The sequence below is a fragment of the Scyliorhinus torazame genome, chromosome 19, assembly GCF_047496885.1.
Source record: "Scyliorhinus torazame isolate Kashiwa2021f chromosome 19, sScyTor2.1, whole genome shotgun sequence".
NCBI lineage: Eukaryota > Metazoa > Chordata > Chondrichthyes > Carcharhiniformes > Scyliorhinidae > Scyliorhinus > Scyliorhinus torazame.
Genome location: NC_092725.1, coordinates 84,411,120 through 84,433,211, shown reverse-complemented (window position 1 = coordinate 84,433,211; position 22,092 = coordinate 84,411,120). Strand labels below are relative to the sequence as shown.

Below are 22,092 nucleotides of genomic sequence, written 5' to 3'. Positions count from 1 at the left end.
ATACCCGCCACATACGCTCCCGCATCTGATCCCTCAATACCTTCAGGAAGGCCAACGATTCTTAAATTCTACCTCCTGGTTCTGTTCTCCAGCTCCTCCAGCTTCTCCTGCATCTGCTTGTGGCGGTCCTCTGGCACCTCCACCTTGTTCTCCAGCACAGTTATCTCGTCCTCTTGGTTGGAGAGTTTTAATTCGATCTCCTGGATCGCTTTCCCCTGGGCTGCCTGAGTCGCGACCATTTGGTCGATCATATCCCTTTTTAGCTCGGCAAAGCAACTCTTAAAAAAACTCCATCTGTTGCTGCTTCGGCCAGTGAGCCGCCGCTCTCTGGTCTTTGCCGTCTGCCATGCTTCGCGGCACTGCCAGCTCCTCTGGCTTTCCTCTATCTGAACTAATTCATTTCACACGGCCACTTCTGGTCCAGCTATCCATACACCGGGGCGGGGGGGGGGGAAATCTTCCTTACTGATGCTAACTCCACCGATTTATTCCATAAAGTCCACAAAAATCCGGGAGAAAAGGTCCGAAAGTTTGATTTAGGCGGGAGCTATCGAATGTGCGACCTACTCCTCCATGGCCGCCATCGGAAGTCCGGGTGTAATATTTTTAATTGTGTACAATTGTGACCCTTACAGTATCTAGCTACCGAAGGTGCCACCCTCACCCCCCCACAGAGCCCTCTCAGTGAATCTTCTTATCCCTCCATGCTCTGCCACTATGTCTAGGTGTGTCTAGAGGTAGAGGCAGCCGTGTGGCCTTTGATGCTCCTGATGGACGCCCTCTGGAGGGTCTGTGGCCGGAGTGCCTCTTTGTGACATCCTGTTCTGCCCACTGATCCCAAGACGCGCCGTTGGCGGGAGGAGGGGTGGGACCCCGGGGTGTTGGTCACCACCATCGTCTCCCCGTAGGACGGCTCCAGTTCATCCTCCAGTGCTCTCTCCTCCCGGTCAGTGCCAGTAGGGCCCTGTGGGTCACCTTGGGACGGACGGGCAGCTGGATTGCACTCCAGTGGCTCCATCGCCATCTGGCTGTGCCAGCCCAGGCGGCTCCCCATTGTCTGCACCATGATGTTGATGCCCTCAGCGATTTCCCTCTGTGACCGGGCCAAGCTCTGCAGTTCCTCACCAATGTCCACCTGAGACGGGGACAGTCTCCACAGCACCCCGGCAAGGTCCACTTGTGACTGTGACATGGCCCCCAGTGACTGGGACTTGCAGTAGAAACCCTCAGCCACGGCCATCATTGTCTGGGCAACACATTGGATGCCACCACTCATGTTGCTGATGTTGTGTGGGGCGGGGTGTTTCTATGGTGGAGGTCAGGCATGGACACCTCTGCTGGGCATTGGTGGGGTGTGCAGGTGGGTGCCAGGGTGTGCTGGGGCACAAGCACACTATTGTGCTGGGGGTGATGTGGTGCTAACCACAGGGCCAAGAGGGTTTCCAGATGGGAACGGTGCCAGGGGTCGATGCCAACTCACCCGTGCAGCCCGGTGGAGGTCATTGTAGCTCTTATGGCACGGGGTGGCGGTCCTCCTGGTTACACTTCCCTTGCTGACTGCTGCTGCCACTGCTTCCTAGGCGGCACTGGCTGCTTTGTGGCTTACCCTCCAACACCCTGGGATTACAGGGTATCCCATCTGGACTCCACCACGCCCAACAGTCTGGCCAGACCTGCGAATTGTGGAGCTGGTCTGTGCGGTGGTGTGGCTGTGCGCTGTCTGGGGTTTGCGTTGCGGGATCGGTTTAATTGCTGCTCCCCCTCGTTAGCGGTCCAGGTGAATCAGCTGGCGGGACAGTTTACAGGCCTGAAACCCATGGCGCAATATTAAATCCTCTAATAAAATTAGATACCGGTAACGGCCTTGCCGGGTTGGTCGTCGGGAATCACCTGGGGCTGGATTCTCCGCACCCCAACGCCGAAATTACAGCGGGCGTGGGGTCGGAGAATCCATTTTCTCGCAAGGATACAGGACCGGCTACCCGATTCTGCAGGCCCCGAAAAGTGGCGTACACGGGGCGTGCGCCGCATCGCCTAGGGCCTACCTGGGGCCAATAATACTGCCAGTGGACCCAAGGAAAGGGAATTCATTGAATGTTTACAGGAGGGCTTTTTGGAACAGCTTGTGATGGAGCCCACGAGGGAACAGGCCATTCTGGACTTAGTGTTATGTAATGAGCCAGACTTGATTAAAGATCTTAAAGTAAGGGAGCACTTAGGAGGCAGTGATCATAATATGTTCGAATTCAATCTCCAATTTGAAAGAAAGAAGGTAGAATCAGATGTAAAGGTGTTACAGTTAAATAAAGGTAACTACAGGGGCATGAGGGAGGAACTGATGAAAATCGACTGGGAGCAGAGCCTAGTGGGAAAGACAGTAGAACAGCAATGGCAGGAGTTTCTGGGAGTAATTGAGAACACAGTACAGAGGTTCATCCCAAAGAAAAGAAAGGTTATCAGAGGGGGGATTAGGCAGCCATGGCTGACAAAGGAAGTTAGGGAATGCATCAAAGCAAAAGAGAAAGCCTATAATGTGGCAAAGAGTAGTGAGAAGTCAGATGATTGGGAAGGCTACAAAAACAAACAGAGGATAACAAAGAGAGAAATAAGGAAAGAGAATCAAATATGAAGGTAGGCTAGCCAGTAACATTAGGAATGATAGTAAAAGTTTCTTTAAATACATTAAAAACAAACGGGAGGCAAAAGTTGACATTGGGCCGCTCCAAAATGACGCTGGTAATCTAGTGATGGGAGACAAGGAAATAGCTGAGGAACTAAATAAGTACTTTGCGTCAGTCTTCACAGTAGAAGACATGAGTAATATCCCAACAATTCCGGAGAGTCAGGAGGCAGAGTTGAATATGGTAGCCATCACAAAGGAGAAAGTGCTAGAGAAACTAAGAGGTCTAAAAATTGATAAATCTCCGGGCCCAGATGGGCTACATCCTAGAGTTCTAAAGGAGATAGCTGAAGAAATAGTGGAGGCGTTAGTAATGATCTTTCAAAAGTCACTGGAGTCAGGGAAAGTCCCAGAGGATTGGAAAATCGCTGTTGTAACCCCCCTGTTCAAGAAGGGAACAAGGAAAAAGATGGAAAATTATAGGCCAATTAGCCTAACCTCGGTTGTTGGCAAGATTCTAGAATCCATTGTTAAGGATGAGATTTCTAAATTCTTAGGAAGTGCAGGGTCGGATTAGGACAAGTCAGCATGGATTTAGTAAGGGGAGGTCGTGCCTGACAAACCTGTTAGAGTTCTTTGAAGAGATAACAAATAGGTTAGACCAAGGAGAGCCAATGGATGTTATCCATCTTGACTTCCAAAAGGCCTTTGAGAAGGTGCCTCACGGGAGACTGCTGAGTAAAATAAGGGCCCATGGTATTCGAGGCAAGGTACTAACATGGATTGATGATTGGCTGTCAGGCAGAAGGCCGAGAGTTGGGATAAAAGGTTCTTTTTCGGAATGGCAACCGGGGACGAGTGGTGTCCCGCAGGGTTCAGTTTTGGGGCCACAGCTGTTCTCTTTATATATTAACGATCTAGATGACTGGACTGGGGGCATTCTGGCTAAGTTTGCCGATGATACAAAGATAGGTGGAGAGGCAGGTAGTATGGAGGAGGTGGGGAGGCTGCAGAAAGATTTAGACAGTTTAGGAGAGTGGTCCAAGAAATGGCTGATGAAATTCAACATGGGCAAGTGCGAGGTCTTGCACTTTGGAAAAAAGAATAGAGGCATGGACTATTTTCTAAACGGTGACAAAATTCATAATGCTGAAGTGCAAAGGGACTTGGGAGCCCTAGTCCTGGATTCTCTAAAGGTAAATTTGCAGGTTGAGTCCGTAATTAAGAAAGCAAATGCAATGTTGACATTTATCTCAAGAGGCTTGGAATATAAAAGCAGGGATGTACTTCTGAAGCTTTATAAAGCATTAGTTAGGCCCCATTTAGAATACTGTGAGCAATTTTGGGCCCCACACCTCAGGAACGACATACTGGCACTGGAGCGGGTCCAGCGAAGATTCACACGGAAGATCCCAGGAATGGTAGGCCTATCATACGATGAACGTCTGAGGATCCTGGGATTATATTCATTGGAGTTGAGGAGGTTGAGGGGAGATCTAATAGAAACTTACAAGATAATGAATGGCTTAGATAGGGTGGACGTAGGGAAGCTGTTTTCATTAGCAGGGGAGACTAGGACCCGGGGGCACAGCCTTAGAATAAAAGGGAGTCACTTTAGAACAGAGATGAGGAGAAATTTCTTCAGCCAGAGAGTGGTGGGTCTGTGGAATTCATTGCACAGAGGGCGGTGGAGGCCGGGACATTGAGTGTCTTTAAGACAGAAGTTGATAAATTCTTCATTTCTCGAGGAATTAAGGGCTATGGAGAGACAGCGGGTAAATGGAGTTGAAATCAGTTATGATTGAATGGTGGAGTGGACTCGATGGGCCGAATGGCCTTACTTCCGCTCCTATGTCTTATGGTCTTATGGTCTTAATACCAGAGATCTGCTCCACCATTCTCTGCCCCCGACCTGCCAAAGTCCTGATGGCGTGGATCTAATATGGTCCAGCCGATCGGGATACTCACATGGCGGCTGTCGATTCAATCCGCGGCTCGCCCTGGTCGGGGGCGGGCCAATCGGAGGCCAGGGGTGCCTTGTAGTGTAGCCGCTTAAAATGGCTAACTCACGATTTAAAATGGCGAATGGCAAAGGCTGATGGGAAAGTCAGCCAACAGGACAGAAACGAGCAGCTGCAGGTTGACTGTGTATTTACCTCTAGAAAGGCCAGACAAGATCGATACCAGCAACCATCAGCATAACAAAACACCATCCATTTGCATACGAATGAGCAATCCCCAGGAACAATGAGCAACATTTAGACACATAAAGCAAAACCAGACTCTTCGGCGCTAGCAGAAGCCTACACAAAAGGAGGTGAATGACCACCTCAAGACCGCCTATCGATCAGGGAACCACTCCAGCATTGGATAAAATCGAACCAAGTGATTGGGACAAAGTCCAATCACTTGGACCAGGTACAGGGTCCACCCCGAAAGGCGGGAAGCCCCTGGGGACTATAAGAATTGAGCCCCAAGTTCAAGGCGCTCTCTTCCAGCTCTCTTCCAGCCCTCTTCCACCTCTCTTCAACCGCTTCCAGCTTTCTTAACTCTTCAACAGCCGCTCAAAAACTGTAAGTCGTACTTCAACGCTCGCTACGAGATAGGCGCTCCTAGCTACCAATCTGTACCAACTTCGAATCCCGCAGGCTCAGAACCCGAACGAAAGGCCATTCGTTTCCCTGACCTGGTGGGCCAGTTCCAAGTTAAGTATAGGCCTGTTCGCTGTCGAAGTAGCTTAGACGTAGAATTTGTACATGAGTAGTGATTATTGTGTATAATAAATGTGCTTTGATTTAAATCTTACTGAGCGGTGTGTTGGATTATTGATCATTACTCGGACTTGAACCACGTGGTGGTATCATAAAGATACCTGGCGACTCAAGAGCAAAGGTGATAAAACAGAGCAATTAAACTAAGGCAAAGTTAGCAACATTATTTGGCGATATCCTGACGGGACCCGATCTGGAAGTGGAAAACCACTCCGGGAGAACCCAGAATTTTAATTAGAGATCCAATTGGAAACAGAAAACCACAAGTGTTCAAGCAGTTCTGATCAATACTTATAATTCGGAAGTGTGTATGCATCCGTAACTAACAGGGTGATAAGGTAAAACTGATAGATTTTTTGTTGCGACAAAACTGTCGGAAGTTTGTATATCGGAAAGTAACGAAAGCCGTACCCGTATTTACCGCACCGCCTTAATACCCCTGTCCCAAATTTGAAGAGCAGCATTCGGATTAAAACCCCTGTCCCAAAATTTGAAGAGCAGCATTCGGATAGGAAAGATGGCAATGCAGGCAATGCAGCGCCTAATGAACCCAGAGGAATTTGCGGTCGCAGTGACCAGCAGCAGTAGAGTGGGACAATGTCCCATCTGGGAGGAAGAGATCAGGAAATATCTCAAAGGGAAAGGATGGCCCCTTTGGAATGAATTCTGTGACAACGAGGAATCAGGCCCCGGGAGTATAGGACATACTTGGTGGGAGAACCTGAGCGAAAAAAGAGCTTAGGGAAAGCTCGCAAGCCGATGGCAATCGTGTCCTGCTTGGCACAATTGTGAGGCACAGAGGAGGTCGTTAGGACGCTCCGGAAGGAAGTTGAGGGCATACATCGAATGAGTAAGGTCGATGTAAGCGAGGTAGAAAAGGAGAATTTGGAATTGAGGAGGAAGTTGGCAGCAAAAGATGGAGAGGTGGAGGATGCCAAAAGGGCACACCAGTCTTGTCTGGCGCACTTAAGCAGCTTCCAGTCTCAATACAAAAAGGCCTATCAGGACACACAACGGGCAGTCCTGGTACGTGAAGAAACGGAAAAGGTGGAAGCATTACAGAAACAGTGCAGTGACCACAAGGCAGCATTAAGAGCACTCCATGCTGCCACCACAGAACAAAGACAAAGCACTCTAGATCACGCAAAGTGTCGGAAGCAGATTGCAGAGCTGCAACTGCTGCTTTCTGTTCAGAAAGATTTCCAGGAAACCTTTGGAGACAAATTAGATCAGGAAGACGGCCCTGATTGGGAAGAATTGAACAAAACAGCGCAGAGATATGTTCAGGGAACATGGGCGCAGGGAAAGCCACAAAAGTGAAAAGCGCCCCAACCCCCCACACAGCAGATAGTTCAGGCTCCAATGAACCCAGTAACCACCCACCGCACAGCCACATCAGACGATGTGGAATTTCTATACTCCACCCCCTTAACAGTGACCCAATTACGGGACGCTGCGATAAGATCACACCGTTCCTCCCCACCTCAGACCCCCACCATTTCTTTGCCACAGTAAAGCATCAGGCGACCATGTACGGCCTGGATGAGCGAGAGCGTGTAAAGCTCAGTTTTAAGTTTAGACCCTTCAGTAGCAGCAGCCCTTCCCGACCCACAGAATGTAGGAGGAGGCACCCTTTCAGAAATGCATACCAGGGTCCTGGATGCGATCGGGTGTAACCGGGGTGACCCCGTAGATGGCCTCAACAAATGTAGGCAAAAGAAATCCGAGCACCCCACAGCGTTCGCTGGACGCCTGTGGATCCACTTTGCAGCAGTCTTTGGAGACTTAGACTGTGCCCATTTGTCCCCAGACAACATGACCAAATGGACCCGCACCCTTATCTCCCATGCTACAGAAACAGGACAGAAAGCATGCACGAGTTATGATCCCTCAGAGGAGGCCCATAACGAGAAGTGGGTAGTGAAAAGATTGTCCCGCGCTTGGGAGCAATCTATACAGAGCAACCCTGCAGTCAAGAATCCCGAGGAAAAGCAGGCCGGCGCAAATATGCAGGCAGTATAAACACATCACGGCCCGCATGGGTGAATGAGGGAAAGAACAGCCCCCCACCCAAGTCACAGGAGTGTTACAACTGCAGACAGTTGGGACATTTCGCAAGAGAGTGCAATGCCCCTAAAAAGCCACAGAGAGCCCAGCAGACGGCTACTCTGAGTAAGAAAAAGACAGAGCCCATTCATAGCATTAGCGCCCGTTCAGATCAGACGCATTTGACCGGAATGGACTGACGGTGTAGGGGCTCCCCCAGTTGGGTCTGCAACACCCTTTGGGATAGGTCCGGACGACCGGTAGTTGCAGCGAAGATTCGGGGACAGCCCATCGAATTTCTCTGGGACACAGGAGGGTCCCGCACCACAATAAATTACTCCACCCTGTTTCAAAAAGACACGTGGCCCACTACAGCCACTATCACCCTCAGCGGCTTTACAGGCCACTCACAACAGGGACACATCAGTAACATCACCACCAAGCACCCCGTAGTTTTAGTTGACCTGCCCCATACAGCAGAACACATTCTGGGAATCGATTTCATGAATTCCCATAATCTTTCCTTCGATCCAGTCAACCAGTGTGTCTGGAAGATGGCAAAATCTGCAAGAGCCCCCGCAACGCTCAACATAGGAGAGTATGCGAACAAAATTAGCGCCGTAGGCGAATTTTGGTTCAACCCGACCACGCTTAGTATGGACAAGCAGGTTAGGGCAGTTCTGCAAAAGAACAGGGCAGCATTCGCGATCCACAAGCACGACTGTGGACGGATGACTGGCTCCGTACAGATAACAAGACATGACCCTACACCCCCAAAATAGTATGGATTTCCCCAAGAGGCAGAGGGAGAAATCTCCAAGGTAATAGAAAGCTTATTAGAGCAGGGCGTACTTAGATCAGTAGCCTCCACTAATAATGCCCTGATTTGGCCAGTGCGAAAGCCCAATGGATCATGGCGACTGACCATCAATTACCGGGAACTCAACAAAATCACCCCCGCAGCAGCCCGCACCGTAGCAACAAGTCCCGAGACCATGCTCAAGCAGGGACTCAATTCCCGATTCTTTATGGTTTTGGACGTCAGTCATGGATTCTGGTCCATTCCATTGGCAAATGCGTGCCAGTACAAATTTGCCTTCACCTTTAAAGCACAGCAGCACACGTGGACATGCCTGCCACAAGGCTTCCACAACTCCCCCTCCATTTTCCACCGACAGCTGGCAAATGGTTTAGCCAAATTTTCTCGCCCCAAATGTCTCGTTCAGTACGTCGACGACCTACTACTGCAGACAGACACCAAGGAAGACCACATTGAGCTTCTGTCCGAACTCCTGGAACTATTACACTCAATCAGTTGTAAAGTCAACCCCAAAAAGACCCAGATTTTGGAAGAAAAGGTGATATATTTGGGAACAATTATCACACATGGTAAACGCGAGATCGAGCATAAAAGGATTGACTCGATTGCTGAATTGCCCCTTCCCCAGAACGTTTCAGCCCTCCGGTCGTTTTTAGGACTGGTTGGCTACTGCCGAAACCACATTGACGGTTTCGCCAGCAAGGCAGCACCCCTCTCAGACCCCCTAAAGAAAGGAGCCCCCTGGGAATGGCTTCCGCAGCATACGGATGCTGTGGACTCTTTAAAACAGGCACTCATAGCAGCCCCCGCACTACAAGTTCCAGACCCGCTTTCCCCTTACGCCATAGAGGTAGCGACCACAGACCGCACCCTTTCGGCCGTGCTCCTCCAGGAACGGCACGACCAGTTAAGGCCCGTAGCTTACGCCTCCAGAATTTTAGATGCTGTGGAGCAGAGATTTTCAGCCTGTGAGAGGCACCTGCTCGCAGTATTCTGGGCAGTCCAGTATTTTTCATATATTACCGGACTGAACCCCATCACAATTCTCACCGAACACACCCCCACCCAACTTTTACTGGACAGACGACTCAGGGACGGTACAATAAGCCAGATTAGAGCAGCGAGATGGACCCTTCTCTTGCAGGGACGGGACATCACTGTTAAACGGACAAAGACACACACCTATTTAGCCGACAACTTACAGTACCCCGGAACCCCCCATGAATGCGAAATTATCTCTCCACAGCACAACACAGGCACCTTTATCGTTAAAACCCCCCCCCCAGAAAGATAGGTAGTTCAACCCAGAGCCCCCAGCACACAGGCATGTGTGAGCCCATAAAGATCTATGTGGACGGATCTTCCACAGTCTTGGATGGGAAGCACATAACAGGTTGCGGTATATATGTCGAGGACGCGCAGGGACGCGCCCTTGAGGAAATATCGTTACAACTTCCAGGCCGCAGGCAGCAGAGCTCGCGGCCATCGCGTATATAGTGGAACATCCAGATTCCTTCCCCAGCCCAGCAGACATATACTCGGACAGCCTCTATGTCTGTAACAGCCTCACGGAATTTCTGCCCCGGTGGAAAGCAAGAGGATTTGTTGCCGCAGATGGAAAACCCCTCCCCCCAGCCCCATTGCTCCGACATATTTTAGAGAGAGCCCAGAACAGGACTTTTGGGATAGTCAAGGTCCGCAGTCACCATCGTTCCTCTCCCCCCCCCCCACCCCCCCCCCCCCTCCCCACCCCCCTGGAAATGTGAACGCCGACGCACTGGCTAAAGCAGGTTCCAGACGTGGATATTTTTGGACACCCCCCGAAAGCACTCCAGTGATTGCAGTTCAGGTCTCACAGACAAAGATCGAGGATCTAGTGGAGGCCCAGAAGCAGGACAGCAATCGCAAGGAGATTGTAAAAGGAAAATATCCAGCACCCTATGAGAGATTCAAAAATGCACTGACCACACATGATGATGTGGTCTTAAAAGACACCCTTTATGTGGTTCCTGAACAGGACAGGAATCAACTGATTTGTTTGTTCCATGACGGTCATGGACATCAGGGAATCGAGCCCACTACAGCCCATCTCAAGCAGCTTTGTTGGTGGCCGGATTTAAAGGAAGATGTAAACCATTACATCGAGAATTGTCTTATCTGTGCCCAGAATAATCCAGACAGATATGCCAAAAAGGCTCAACTCAGCCACACCCGACCCGTTAATGGCCCCTGGACTAACCTCCAGATTGATTTTATAGGACCATTGCCCCCTTGCAGGAATGGCTATAAATATGCACTTGTGGTAATTGACACATTTACGAAATGGGTGGAAGCATTCCCAGCCCGCACAAACACTGCAAAAACCACAGCCAAGGTTTTGACCCACCACATCTTTACAAGATGTGGACTCCCCCGCAGCATTGAATCCGGCAGCCCCACCACGATGACTACATTTTCTGCCCGTTCTTGTTGGTTGCTCAGGCAGTGGAGAAACGGCTTGGGACCCGCCCAGCCTGGGAACCCCCCCTCTGGTCAACTACGCTCGGGTAGAAGAGACACGGCATTGGTAGCCGTCCTACTCGGGGACTCCATCCAACTCTTACCCGTCGCGGCCCATACGCACCTCATTTTGGCACTTTTCGTTCAAAAAGCTTTGTTTTGTTTTAGGTAACCTTTAGGTTGCCAACCACATGCTATTTACATCCTGAAACATTTGGATGGTAAATTGCGCAGTCTGTGAGACGGCTCGCACTGGTTCATTATTGGGAAGTGTGTCTTGTCCTAAAATTTGAGTCACACATAGTGACCAATTATAAAGGGAGTAATTGGCACTACAGGACAGACACACTATCGTACGAGATATTAAACAAAGATAGTTACAGACACGATGCTTGTTTCCACAGAACTCCAGAAGCTCCAGGACCGGAGAAGAGAAGAAAGAAAAAGGAAAGAGAAGAGCCATGAGGACTTCCTTCACATAGACCAGCATCATATTTATGGACATTTGGTTGGCGTGAACACGAACCCCATGACTTCAAGCCCCCCCAGCCGTTAATGTTTCACTTCCCCACAGTACCCAGAGCCCAGTCAACAGTGACACCACATCATCTTGGTGTGCCAGGTTTATAACCTGGTACTCTCTGTCATATGTAATAGAATCCTTACTGGTATTAGCGATACTCTGCTGCATAGTGCAGACTATGCGTCTAAGGAAATGGAGAAGGAGAGCCGACCGCGCTCGAACCCCGGTGTATAGGATCAGATCCCCTATTTTCGGATACGACCAGACCCCTGACCCCCGCGATCTATAATAAAGAACATTCACTTGCGTTTATTGTGAATAAAGAAATGTAAAGAACTGTTCATGGGCAAATTGTAAGATCCTGAGCTTGACTGCCAAGCCAGGAAGACTGATGTATAAACTGCTATGATTTTGTTTGTATGGATGAGGAAGTTAGGATAATGAAATGTTTAAGTGAGTGTAGTGTATGAAGAATAGTTAGAGGTTCCCAGTTTATTGTTTTGTAATGCATATCCCTGTTTGACATAGCGCCGTTAGAATTGTTAGCTAAAGATTTTTTGCATAGCTATGGTCAGTGCAGAGGCCATGAAGGAAGTGCCCCCCCCCCCCCCCCCACCCAGGTCAGGGAATGGAAAGCAATATAGTTATGTGATCCTTCATGCTTCGCGTTAGGATCACAAGGAGGGAATGTAGCCACTTAAAATGGCTAAGTCCCGATTTAAAATGGCGAATGGCAAAGGCTGATGGGAAAATCAGTCAACAGGACAAAAATGAGTAGCTGCAGGTTGACTGTGTATTTACCTCTGGAAAGGCCGGACAAGATCGATACCAGCAACCATCAGCATAACAAAACACCAGCCATCTGCATACTAATGAGCAATCCCCGGGAACAATGAGCAACATTTAGACACATAAAGCAAAACCAGACTCTTCGGCGCCAGCAGAAGCCTACACAAAAGGAGGTGAATGACCACCTCAAGACCGCCTATCGATCAGGGAACCACTCCAGTATTGGAGAAAATCGAACCAAGTGATTGGGCCAAAATCCAATCACTTGGGACCAGGTACAGGGTCTGCCCCGAAAGGTGGGAAGCCCCTGGGGACTATAAGAATTGAGCCCCAAGTTCAAGGCGCTCTCTTCCAGCTCTCTTCCAGCCCTCTTCCACCTCTCTTCAACTGCTTCCAGTTTTCTTAACTCTTCAACAGCCGCTCAAAAACTGTAAGTCGTACTTCAACGCTCGCTACGAGATAGGCGCTCCTAGCTACCAATCTGTACCAACTTCGAATCCCGCAGGCTCAGAACCCGAACGAAAGGCCATTCGTTTCCCTGACCTGGTGGGCCAGTTCCAAGTTAAGTATTGGCCTGTTCGCTGTCGAAGTAGCTTAGACATAGAATTTGTACATGAGTAGTGATTATTGTGTATAATAAATGTGCTTTGATTTAAATCTTACTAAGCGGTGTATTGGATTATTGATCATTGACTTGAACCACGTGGCGGTACCATAAAGATACCTGGCGACTCAAGAGCAAAGGTGATAAAACAGAGCAATTAAACTAAGGCAAAGTTAGCAACAAAAGGCAGCCGGGGGATGTGTGTACGAGTGTTAAGGGTCAGCACACGGCTGGTCGGGGGAGTTTCTTTTTTGGGTCCAGCTCCGCGTTCCAAGTCTGCCATGGAGCACGACACATGCTCAGCCTCCGACCCGGAAGTGTGGGGACGCGTATCTGCAGCAAAAGCTGTGAGTTTCACGACGGGCCGCTGCTAGCCCCCTGCAGGGCTAGGAGTTCGTGTCCCTTTCATGCCATTTTTCTGGCGTGAAACTCCACAGTTTTAACACTGGCATGGGGACATAATCCCAATAATGGAGAATCCAGTGCCTGGCTTTTCCCGTACGCTACCACACTTAGAAACTTTTTCCATAGATTGTGCCCCACATGCTTTAAACTCTAGAAGCGCAATGGTATTCTATTTACCTACACACTGCAGCATTTCCATTCCTTGCTTTCCTTCCCAGTATCTATTATCTAACTCATTAAACTGCATCTTCTATCTGATGCATAATGTCACTTAAATGGATTAGATGCTAGGTGAGCAGCATTATCGCACTCCTAATCCTTCCCACCAGGGGCGTCATTCTCCGACCCCCCCACCGGGTCAGAGAATGGCCGTTGGCCGCCGTGAATCCCGCCCCCGCCGAAGTCTCCGGTACCGGAGATTGGGCGGGGGCGGGAATCGGGCCGCGCCGGTTGGCGGGACCTCCCCCGTTCAATTCTCCGGCTCGGATGGGCCGAAGTCCCGCCCAGAAATTGCCTGTCCCGCCGGCGTAAATCAAACCTGGTATTTACCGGCGGGACCAGGCGGCGTGTGTGGGCTCCGGGGTCCTGGGAAGGGGCGCGGGGCGATCTGACCCCGGGGGGTGCCCCCATGGTGGCCTGGCCCGCGATCGGGGCCCACCGATTCGCGGGCAGGCCTGTGCCGTGGGGGCACTCTTTCCCTTCCGCCTCCGCTACGGCCTCCACCATGGCGGAGGCGGAAGAGACTCTCCCCACTGCGCATGCGCGGGAAACTTTCCGCGGCCGCTGACGCTCCCGCGCATGCGCCGGGAAACTGTCAGCGGCCGCTGACGCTCCCGCGCATGCGCCGCATTTCCGCCAGCTGGCGGGGCGGAAATCCCTCCGGCGTCGGCCTAGCCCCTCAATGTTGGGGCTAGGCCGCCAAAGATGCGGAGCATTCCGCACCTTTGGGCCGGCGCGATGCCCGTCTGGTTGGCGCCGTCTTTGGCGCCAGTCGGCGGACATCGCGCCGTTGGGGGAGAATTTCGCCCCAGGTCTTTCTCTGTGATCTGTACCTAGGTGATCAATTACACCCAAAGACAAGAAGAATAACATTTGTTCTATTTGGCACTTTTTAACAGTCTTATTTAGTCAAGACAAATTTATAAGTCCTGCTACATTTTTGAAAATTATTTAATCAAAATGGAACCTGTGAAACTTATACAAGTGAAAAGAGGAGCCTCTGCTGTTTTAACATTTGTGTGCACGTATAATATTAACAACCCATCGTGTGTGCATAAGCTTGTAATTCTAGCTATTTGATGATTAGTTTTACCATTCCTTTCCTATTGTTCACACTGAGCTGCTCTGCACTGATTGTAGAAGGCAGCTCCTGAAGGTTGATTTTGTTTTGACTGGTGGTTCTGTTTTATGGGTGTGTTTATAATGCTATATTTACTTAATTTGATTGACTGTACTTACTCGAAACATCCTGTGAGGGGCCACGCATAGTTCAACCAGAGTTTGTGACTTCAGTAGTCCCTGCGATACAGAAAGCATTTGTGCAAGAAAACAATGGTAGAATACAGAGTTGTAATGACCGTGAATCTAATTATATGTTTGACCATATTAATATAATTGACAGAGACAAGGGGCGAAATTCTCCAGTATCGGCGCGATGTCCGCCGACCGGCGCCAAAAACGGCGAAATCAGTCGGGCGTCGCGCCGCCCAAAGTTGCGGAATCCTCTGCATCTTGGGGGGCCGAGCCCTAACCTTGAGGGGCTAGGCCCGCGCCGGACTGATTTCCGCCCCGCCATTGGCGGAAGTGCTCGGGGAGGGGGAGGCCCGAGTCAGGGGTGAGGGGACCGGGCCTGTAAAAGGAGCCGCGTCAGAGGTGGCGGGGCCGGGTAGGTGGAAAGCGCGGGCTTTTTCCCGCGCTGAAGACTGGAGGGGGCCGGGCCCGGGCATGGAAGCGAGGGTTGTTTCCCGCGCTTAGAACAGAAGTGGGAGGGGGTGAGCCTATGGATGGGGACGGGAGAGGAGGGTGTGCCACACAATGGGAGGAGTCGAAGGAGAGGCGGGAGTGGCCGGGGTCAGCAGGAGTCAGCAGACTTGCGGAAGTGCAATGGGGGGAGTAAATCAGCTAGGATGTGTCCTAGCTGGGGGGGGGGGGGGGGGGGGCGGAGTTGGGTGGGAGGGAATCGAGTTGCTGCTGCTATGGTCAAGGAGGAGCTGGAACAAGCGGGGGGGGGGGGGGGGGGGTAATGTTGCTGTGGGGAACGGGCTGGGTGTGTGGGGTGCGGGCGCGTGGCTGGCCGAGGAGGGGTCATGGCTAGTCGGCGGGGAGGGGGGCGGGTTGCCCCCTGATCCAGCTGATAACCTGGAATGTAAGGGGACTGAATGGGCAGGTTAAGCGGGCCTGCGTGTTCACACACCTGAAGGGGCTCAAGGCGGATGTGGTTATGCTTCAAGAGACGCACCTGAAGGTGGCAGACCAGGTAAGATTGAGGAAAGGGTGGGTAGGTCAGGTGTTTCACTCGGGGCTGGATGCCAAAAATCGAGGGGGGTGGCGATCTTGGTGGGAAAGAAGGTGTCGTTTGAGGCGTCGAGTATTGTGGCAGACAATGGCGGCAGGTACATAATGGTAAGTGGTAAGTTGCAGGGAGAGAGGGTGGTACTGGTCAATGTGTATGCTCCGAACTGGGACGATGCGGGTTTTATGCGGCGTATGTTGGGTCGGATCCCAGACTTGGAAGTGGGGGGCCTGATAATGGGGGGAGACTTTAACACGGCGCTGGACCCGGCACTGGATCGCTCCAGGTCTAGGACGGGTAGGAAGCCGGCGGCGGCTAGAGTGCTGAGGGGGTTTATGGACCAGATAGGAGGGGTAGACCCTTGGAGATTTGCAAGGCCAGCGGCTAGGGAATTTTCATTCTTCTCATATGTCCATAAGGCTTATTCCCGAATCGACTTTTTCATCTTGAGTAGGGCGTTGATAGCGACAGTAGAGGATACTGAGTATTCGGCAATAGCCATTTCGGACCACGCCCCGCATTGGGTGGACTTGGAGATGGGGGAGGAGAGGGACCAGCGCCCGCTGAGGCGCTTGGAGGTGGGGCTGTTGGCGGACGAGGAGGTGAGCGAGCGGGTCCGATGAAGTACAGAGGTACCTGGAGACCAACGACAACGGGGAGGTACTGAAGGCGGTGGTGAGGGGAGAGCTGATCTCCATTAGGATCCACAAGGAGCAGAGGGAGCGGGGGGGGGGTGGGGGGGAGAGGGAGAGGCTGGTGGGGGAGATGGCAAGGAAGGATTGTTGAGGAAGAGGCGTAACCTCCAGGCTGAATTCGACCTGGTGACCACCAGGAAGGCAGAGGTGCAGTGGAGGAAGGCCCAGGGGGTGATTTACGAGTATGGGGAAAAGGCAAGCCGGATGCTGGCGCATCAGCTTCGGAAGCGGGACGCAGCTAGGGAGATCGGGGGAGTTAAGGACAGGGGAGGGAGTGTGGTGTGGAGTGGAGCTGGCATCAATGGGGTCTTCAAGGACTTCTACAATGAATTGTACCGATTGGAGCCCCCACAGGAGGAGGGAGGGATGGGCCGCTTCCTGGACCAATTGAGGTTTCCAAAGGTGGAAGAGGGACTGGTGGCAGGATTGGAGGCCCCGATTGGGCTGGAGGAGCTGATCAAAGGGATAGGAAGTATGCAGGCGGGGAAGGCACCGGGGCCGGACGGTTTCCCGGTCGAATTCTATAAAAAATATATGGACCTGTTGGGCCCGCTGTTAGTTAGGACCTTTAATGAGGCAAGGGAGGGGGGGGGCTTTGCCCCCGACGATGTCCCGGGCACCGATCTCCTTGATCCTGAAGCGGGACTAGGATCCCCTGCAGCGTGAGTCTTACAGTCCGATTTCCTTGTTAAATGTAGATACATTTAATCCTCGTCTTTGCCACAAGGATTGAGGATTGTGTGCCGCAGATCATCCATGAAGACCAGACGGGGATTGTGAAGGGGAGGCTGTTGAACGCGAATGCGCAGAGGCTTTTGAACGTTATCATGATGCCGGCGAGGGAGGGGGAGGCGGAGATAGTGGTGGCGATGGACGCTGAGAAAGCCTTTGATAGGGTAGAGTGGGGGTACATGTGGGAGATGCTGAAGAGGTTCGGGTTTGAGGAGGGGTTTGTCAGGTGGGTTAGGCTGTGGTATGAGGTCCCGATGGCGAGTATGGCCACAAACAGGAGGAGGTCCGAGTACTTTCGGCTGCACCGAGGGACGAGACAGGCCTTGCTGTGGCACTGAGGGAGTCAAGGAACTGGAGGGGGTTGGTGCGTGGTGGGGAGGGGCATAGAGTGTCACTTTATGTGGACAACCTGCTGCTGTATGTGGCGGACCCAGTAGGTGGAATGCCGGAGGTAATGAGGATTCTTAGGGAATTCGGGAACTTTTTGGGGTGCAAGCTCAACATGGGGAAGAGCGAGCTGTTCGTAGTTCATCCGGGGACCAGGAGAGGGGGATTGGCGAGCTCCCACTAAAAAAGGAGGAGAGGAGCTTCAGGTATCTGGGAGTCCAGGTGGCCAGGAGCTGGGGGGCCCTGCATAGGCTTAATTTTACAAGGCTGGTGGAACAAATGGAGGAGGAGTTCAAGAGGTGGGACACGTTGCCGCTGTCCTTGGCGGGTAGGGTGCAGTCAATCAAAATGACGGTGCTCCCAAGGTTTTAGTTCCTGTTCCAGTGCCTCCCCGTGTTTATCCCGAAGGCGGGTTAACAGGAGTATAATGGGGTTTGTGTGGGCGCAAGGGACTCCGAGGGTGAGAAGGGTGTTCCTGAAGCGGAGTCGAGATAGGGGGGGACTGGCGCTGCCCAACCTCTGTGGATACTACTGGGCTGCCAATGCGACGATGGTGCGCAAGTGGGTGATGGAGGGGGAGGGGGCCGCAAGGAAGAGGCTGGAGATGGCATCTTGTGTGGGTACGAGTCTGGGTGCGCTGGCAACGGCGCCGCTGCCACTCCCTCCAAGAAGGTATACCACGAGCCCAGTGGTGGTGGCTGCCCTCAAAATTTGGGGGCAGTGGAGGCGGCACAGGGGGGAAGTGGGGGCCTCGGCCGGGACTCCATTATGGGGGAACCACCGGTTCGCCCCAGGAAGAACAGGTGAAGGGTTTGCGGGGTGGCACAGGGCAGGGATACGAAAGTTGGGGGCGCTGTTTGTGGACGGGAAGTTCGCGAGCCGGGGTGAGCTGGAGGAGAAGTATGGGCTCCCCCTGGGGAACATCTTCAGGTACTTACAGGTAAGGGGGTTTGCTAGACGGCAGGTGGCGGAATTCCTGCGGCTACGGCCACACACAGTACAGGACAGGGTGCTCTCGGGGGGGTGGGTGGGAGTGGTGAAGATCTCGAAAACTTACCAGGTGATGCAGGAGGAGGAGGAGGCCTCGGTGGTGGAGTTGAAAGGTTAGTGGGAGGAGGAGTTGAGAGAGGAGATCGAAGAGGGGACGTGGGCAGATGCCCTAGTGAGGGTGAACTCTTCCTCTTCGTGCGCAAGGCTCAGCCTCATACAGTTTAAGGTGCTGCACAGGGCACACATGACCGGGACAAGGATGAGCCGGTTCTTTGGGGGTGAGGACAGGTGTGTTAGGTGCTCAGGGAGCCCAGCAAATCACACCCATATGTTCTGGGCATGCCCAGCGCTGGAGGAATTTTGGAAGGTCGTAGCGAGGACGGTGTCAAGGGTGGTAAGATCCACGGTCAAGCCGGGCTGGGGGCTCGCAATATTTGGGGTGGCAGAGGAGCCGGGAGTGCAGGAGGCGAAAGAGGCCGGAATTCTGGCCTTTGCGTCCCTAGTAGCCCGGCGAAGGATTCTTCTTCAGTGGCAGGATGCGAGGCCCCCAAGCGTGGAATCCTGGATCAATGATATATCGGGGTTTATTAAGTTGGAGAGGGTGAAATTCGGCTTCAGAGGGTCGGTACAAGGGTTCTTTAGGCGGTGGCAACCGTTCTTAGACTTCTTGGCAGAGCGGTAGACATTGGTCAATGGCAGCAGCAACTCGGGGGTGGGGGGGGGGGGGGGGGGGGGTCACTTTACTTTTTTGTTTTTGTTATTTACACTGGCGAGTCTGAGGGTTGTATATACTTGTATTAAGTCGGGGTGTTAATGTTAATTTATTTATGTACAGGGGGGGGGAGGGGGGTATGGAGGGTTGTTTTTCTGGACTGTGTTTTGTACTTAACCCTGTTGGGTTTCTTTTTCATTTTGTTATTGATATTTTATGAAAAGCCTTTAATAACATTTTTTTTTTTAAAACAGTGTTATTAGGGACATGCCTGCATCTCACACCATTATGACAGAAATAAGAACTTGCATTTAAATTACACCTTTCATAGCCTTGTGATATCACAAAGTACTTCACGAGCAATGGGATACTTTTGAAAGTTTGTCTCTGTTGTAGAGACATGCAGCAGGCTACTTGCACACAATAAAGACCCAAAAATGTCAATTAGATAAATAACCAGAGCCCTTTTGTCATGATGCCTTTACAGAAAGGACATCTGTCTTTACAGTAAATTACTGCTTTCTTCAAAATTGATTCAACAAGCTTTACAGCAAATACAGCACATTTCATGTCCTAACAAATTTAATTTTCCTTGGAATTTTCATGGGCATCTTGCTGAGATCAATTTTCTTTCTCTGTTGAATTCCTTTGTGTGATTGTTCCCTCTGCTTTTCAGCATTTATATCTGTGTTCACAATTTATGTGGTGGTCACTCTTTGCCATGTGTTCCCATAACATTCACATTTTCTACTTGACCCGCTTCATTTCCACAAACTAAATTGAGAACTGCCTCCTTCCCTGTTGTATGAAAGACATATTGAAGTTCAAAAAGAGGTACAGCTCACCATTGCTTTATTAACTACCTGCTGCATAAGAAACCCAACACCAGAGAGGCTGCAACTTGATGGTTTGGTGATTGGAAATGTTTTTCTCTCTTTGTTTTACAGACCACTGCTCTTCCCATCGAGAACGGCAACCTGAAGTGGCTGCTTGGAATCTTAGTGGCTGTCATGCTGGGCGTGGCGATTGCCCACAACATTTATAAACCGTAAATAGTCCCACGTGCGGTGCTCGATCGTCAAAGCTGGTCTTAGACCAAGCAGCATGTCTGCTGGGTTACTTCACCCTGGTGGTGGAGATTTTTTATTTCAAATTTGCATACTAGAAATAATGTTTTCCAAATATTTTTGTTTTTGATATTTAATTTTTTTGGGGGAAAAGTGCTGGGACACAGTTATATTTTCTAAACTTTAATAATATAACATAATGAAATTGAATATATAACTATTACTGATAACCGCCTAGGTTGATTGCTTAAGTGGGTGTTGTAGATTCTCCTGTTGTGTGCAAGATTACAGAAATGACACTATAGTATCGGATTAAACATCTTGAGAAAAAGTAAGATGACTTCCAGATGACTTCCAGATGAAACCTGCAATTTATGAAATTATGCTGTTTGGTATTGATATAAAATGATTCACCCATGGTTTTAATCTGTTTGGATTAATACCTCCAGCCAATAGGATGCGACAGAACGGCATTCAAATACATTAACCCTCAATTAAAACTCTGGACCTGACGAGAACAGTACTGATGGGGTTAGAGTGTAACCTCCCTTATGAGCCTTGCTCCCACTCATCATTTTAACTTTGGGATTTGGGAAGGGGTCCGATGCTCACCGCAGGCAGCCCAGGAGCTCATAAATATGCAAAATTGGGATTCCATAATAAAATTAGGCTGTGATTTTAACCTGGGTTGCACTTAGTAACCAAGTCCCCAAGAAAACATGGGGCCTCTGCTGTCTCAGGCTCCCTTCCATCCACCACTTAACTTAGCACTGAGAACTGTTTTCTCTGCCCCTGGCAGATGCCTCCTACGGCCCTAAATCCCACTTCCCACTTCCCATTCACTATCCATCTAACGATTCCCACCAACCGAGTCTCGTGAGTTAAAATCGCTTCATGTCCCCCTCAAGCTGCGATACACGCTTACCGCTGACCTCACCCTTGTACTCGGGAGTTACAATTAAGGGCTATTAATGTTTCACATACCCTAATATCGCACAAACATGATTTCACTCCCTGGAAAATAAAGAAAGGCATTAAAGCAGCTTGATTAACATATTCCTTCACTGCAAATTTGAACTGTTTTAAAAGGTATGGCTGGATGGTACATTCCTGGAAATGAAAATTAACTGCTAAAGTCTTCTCTGGGTCAAAACAAAGGAAAAAAACAACTAAGGGATTCATGCAGAATAAAACTAAGCGGAGTTACTGTGAACAGAACTCTACATTATCAGAGAGGTGTGTTTAGGAAATAGTGATTGGAATATTTCAACTGGTGTTCTGAGTGAGTCCTCTGTTTCAGTAAACGGAGTAACTTCATTCGGTTGTGATGTATTACATATTGCTCTGTTGTATTAAACGTCTTTGCTTACCGTCAACCCCCCCCCCCCCCCCCCCCCCCCCCCGCCCCCTCACCTGCCCGTATTGTGTCGGGTGTCATTCAGCCAGAGTAAATGACCAAGTATGTCAACTGTCCTGGGAGAGAAGAAGTCAGGAATGCAAGCTGTGCTCCTCCCATCTCATTTCCCCTCTTCTTGCAATCCAGGGTTTTTTAAAAAACACATTACGTTCTGGCTTATTATTCTCTCTGATTCCTTTCGATCTTGGTGACAAGATGCTTATGTCCAATTTGTCAGTTGAACGGCTGAGGTGATTATCATTAAACTCGGTTCAGAAGAACACAGATCATTTGGTGTGATGTTTTACTTTGTAGATTAAGTTCCTTTGACATTTTCTGTTGAATACCATCGTATTGAAAGTGTAACAGCATTTTATCTGTGTCATCTCATCCATCTGCATATCAGAGAATCATAGGATTTATAGTGCAGAAGGAGGCCATTCGGCCCATTGAAACTGCACCGGCCCTCAGAAAGAGCACCCCACTTAAACCCACACCTCCACCCTATCCCCATAACCCCCTCT

At 50.5% G+C, this 22,092-nt stretch overlaps 1 protein-coding gene across 2 annotated transcripts in view; it reads left to right on the top strand.

The window, feature by feature from the left end:
* The window catches only part of LOC140396266 (bcl-2 homologous antagonist/killer-like), a 113,108-nt gene extending 91,255 nt beyond the window's left edge, over positions 1-21,853 (top strand). For both annotated transcript variants that reach the window (XM_072484643.1, XM_072484642.1), the window contains exon 7: positions 20,053-21,853. In XM_072484643.1, the coding sequence (XP_072340744.1) occupies positions 20,053-20,157 (105 nt within the window). In that variant the 3' untranslated portion in view covers positions 20,158-21,853. The remainder of the gene's footprint in view (positions 1-20,052) is intronic.
* Positions 21,854-22,092: the final 239 nt, after the last annotated feature.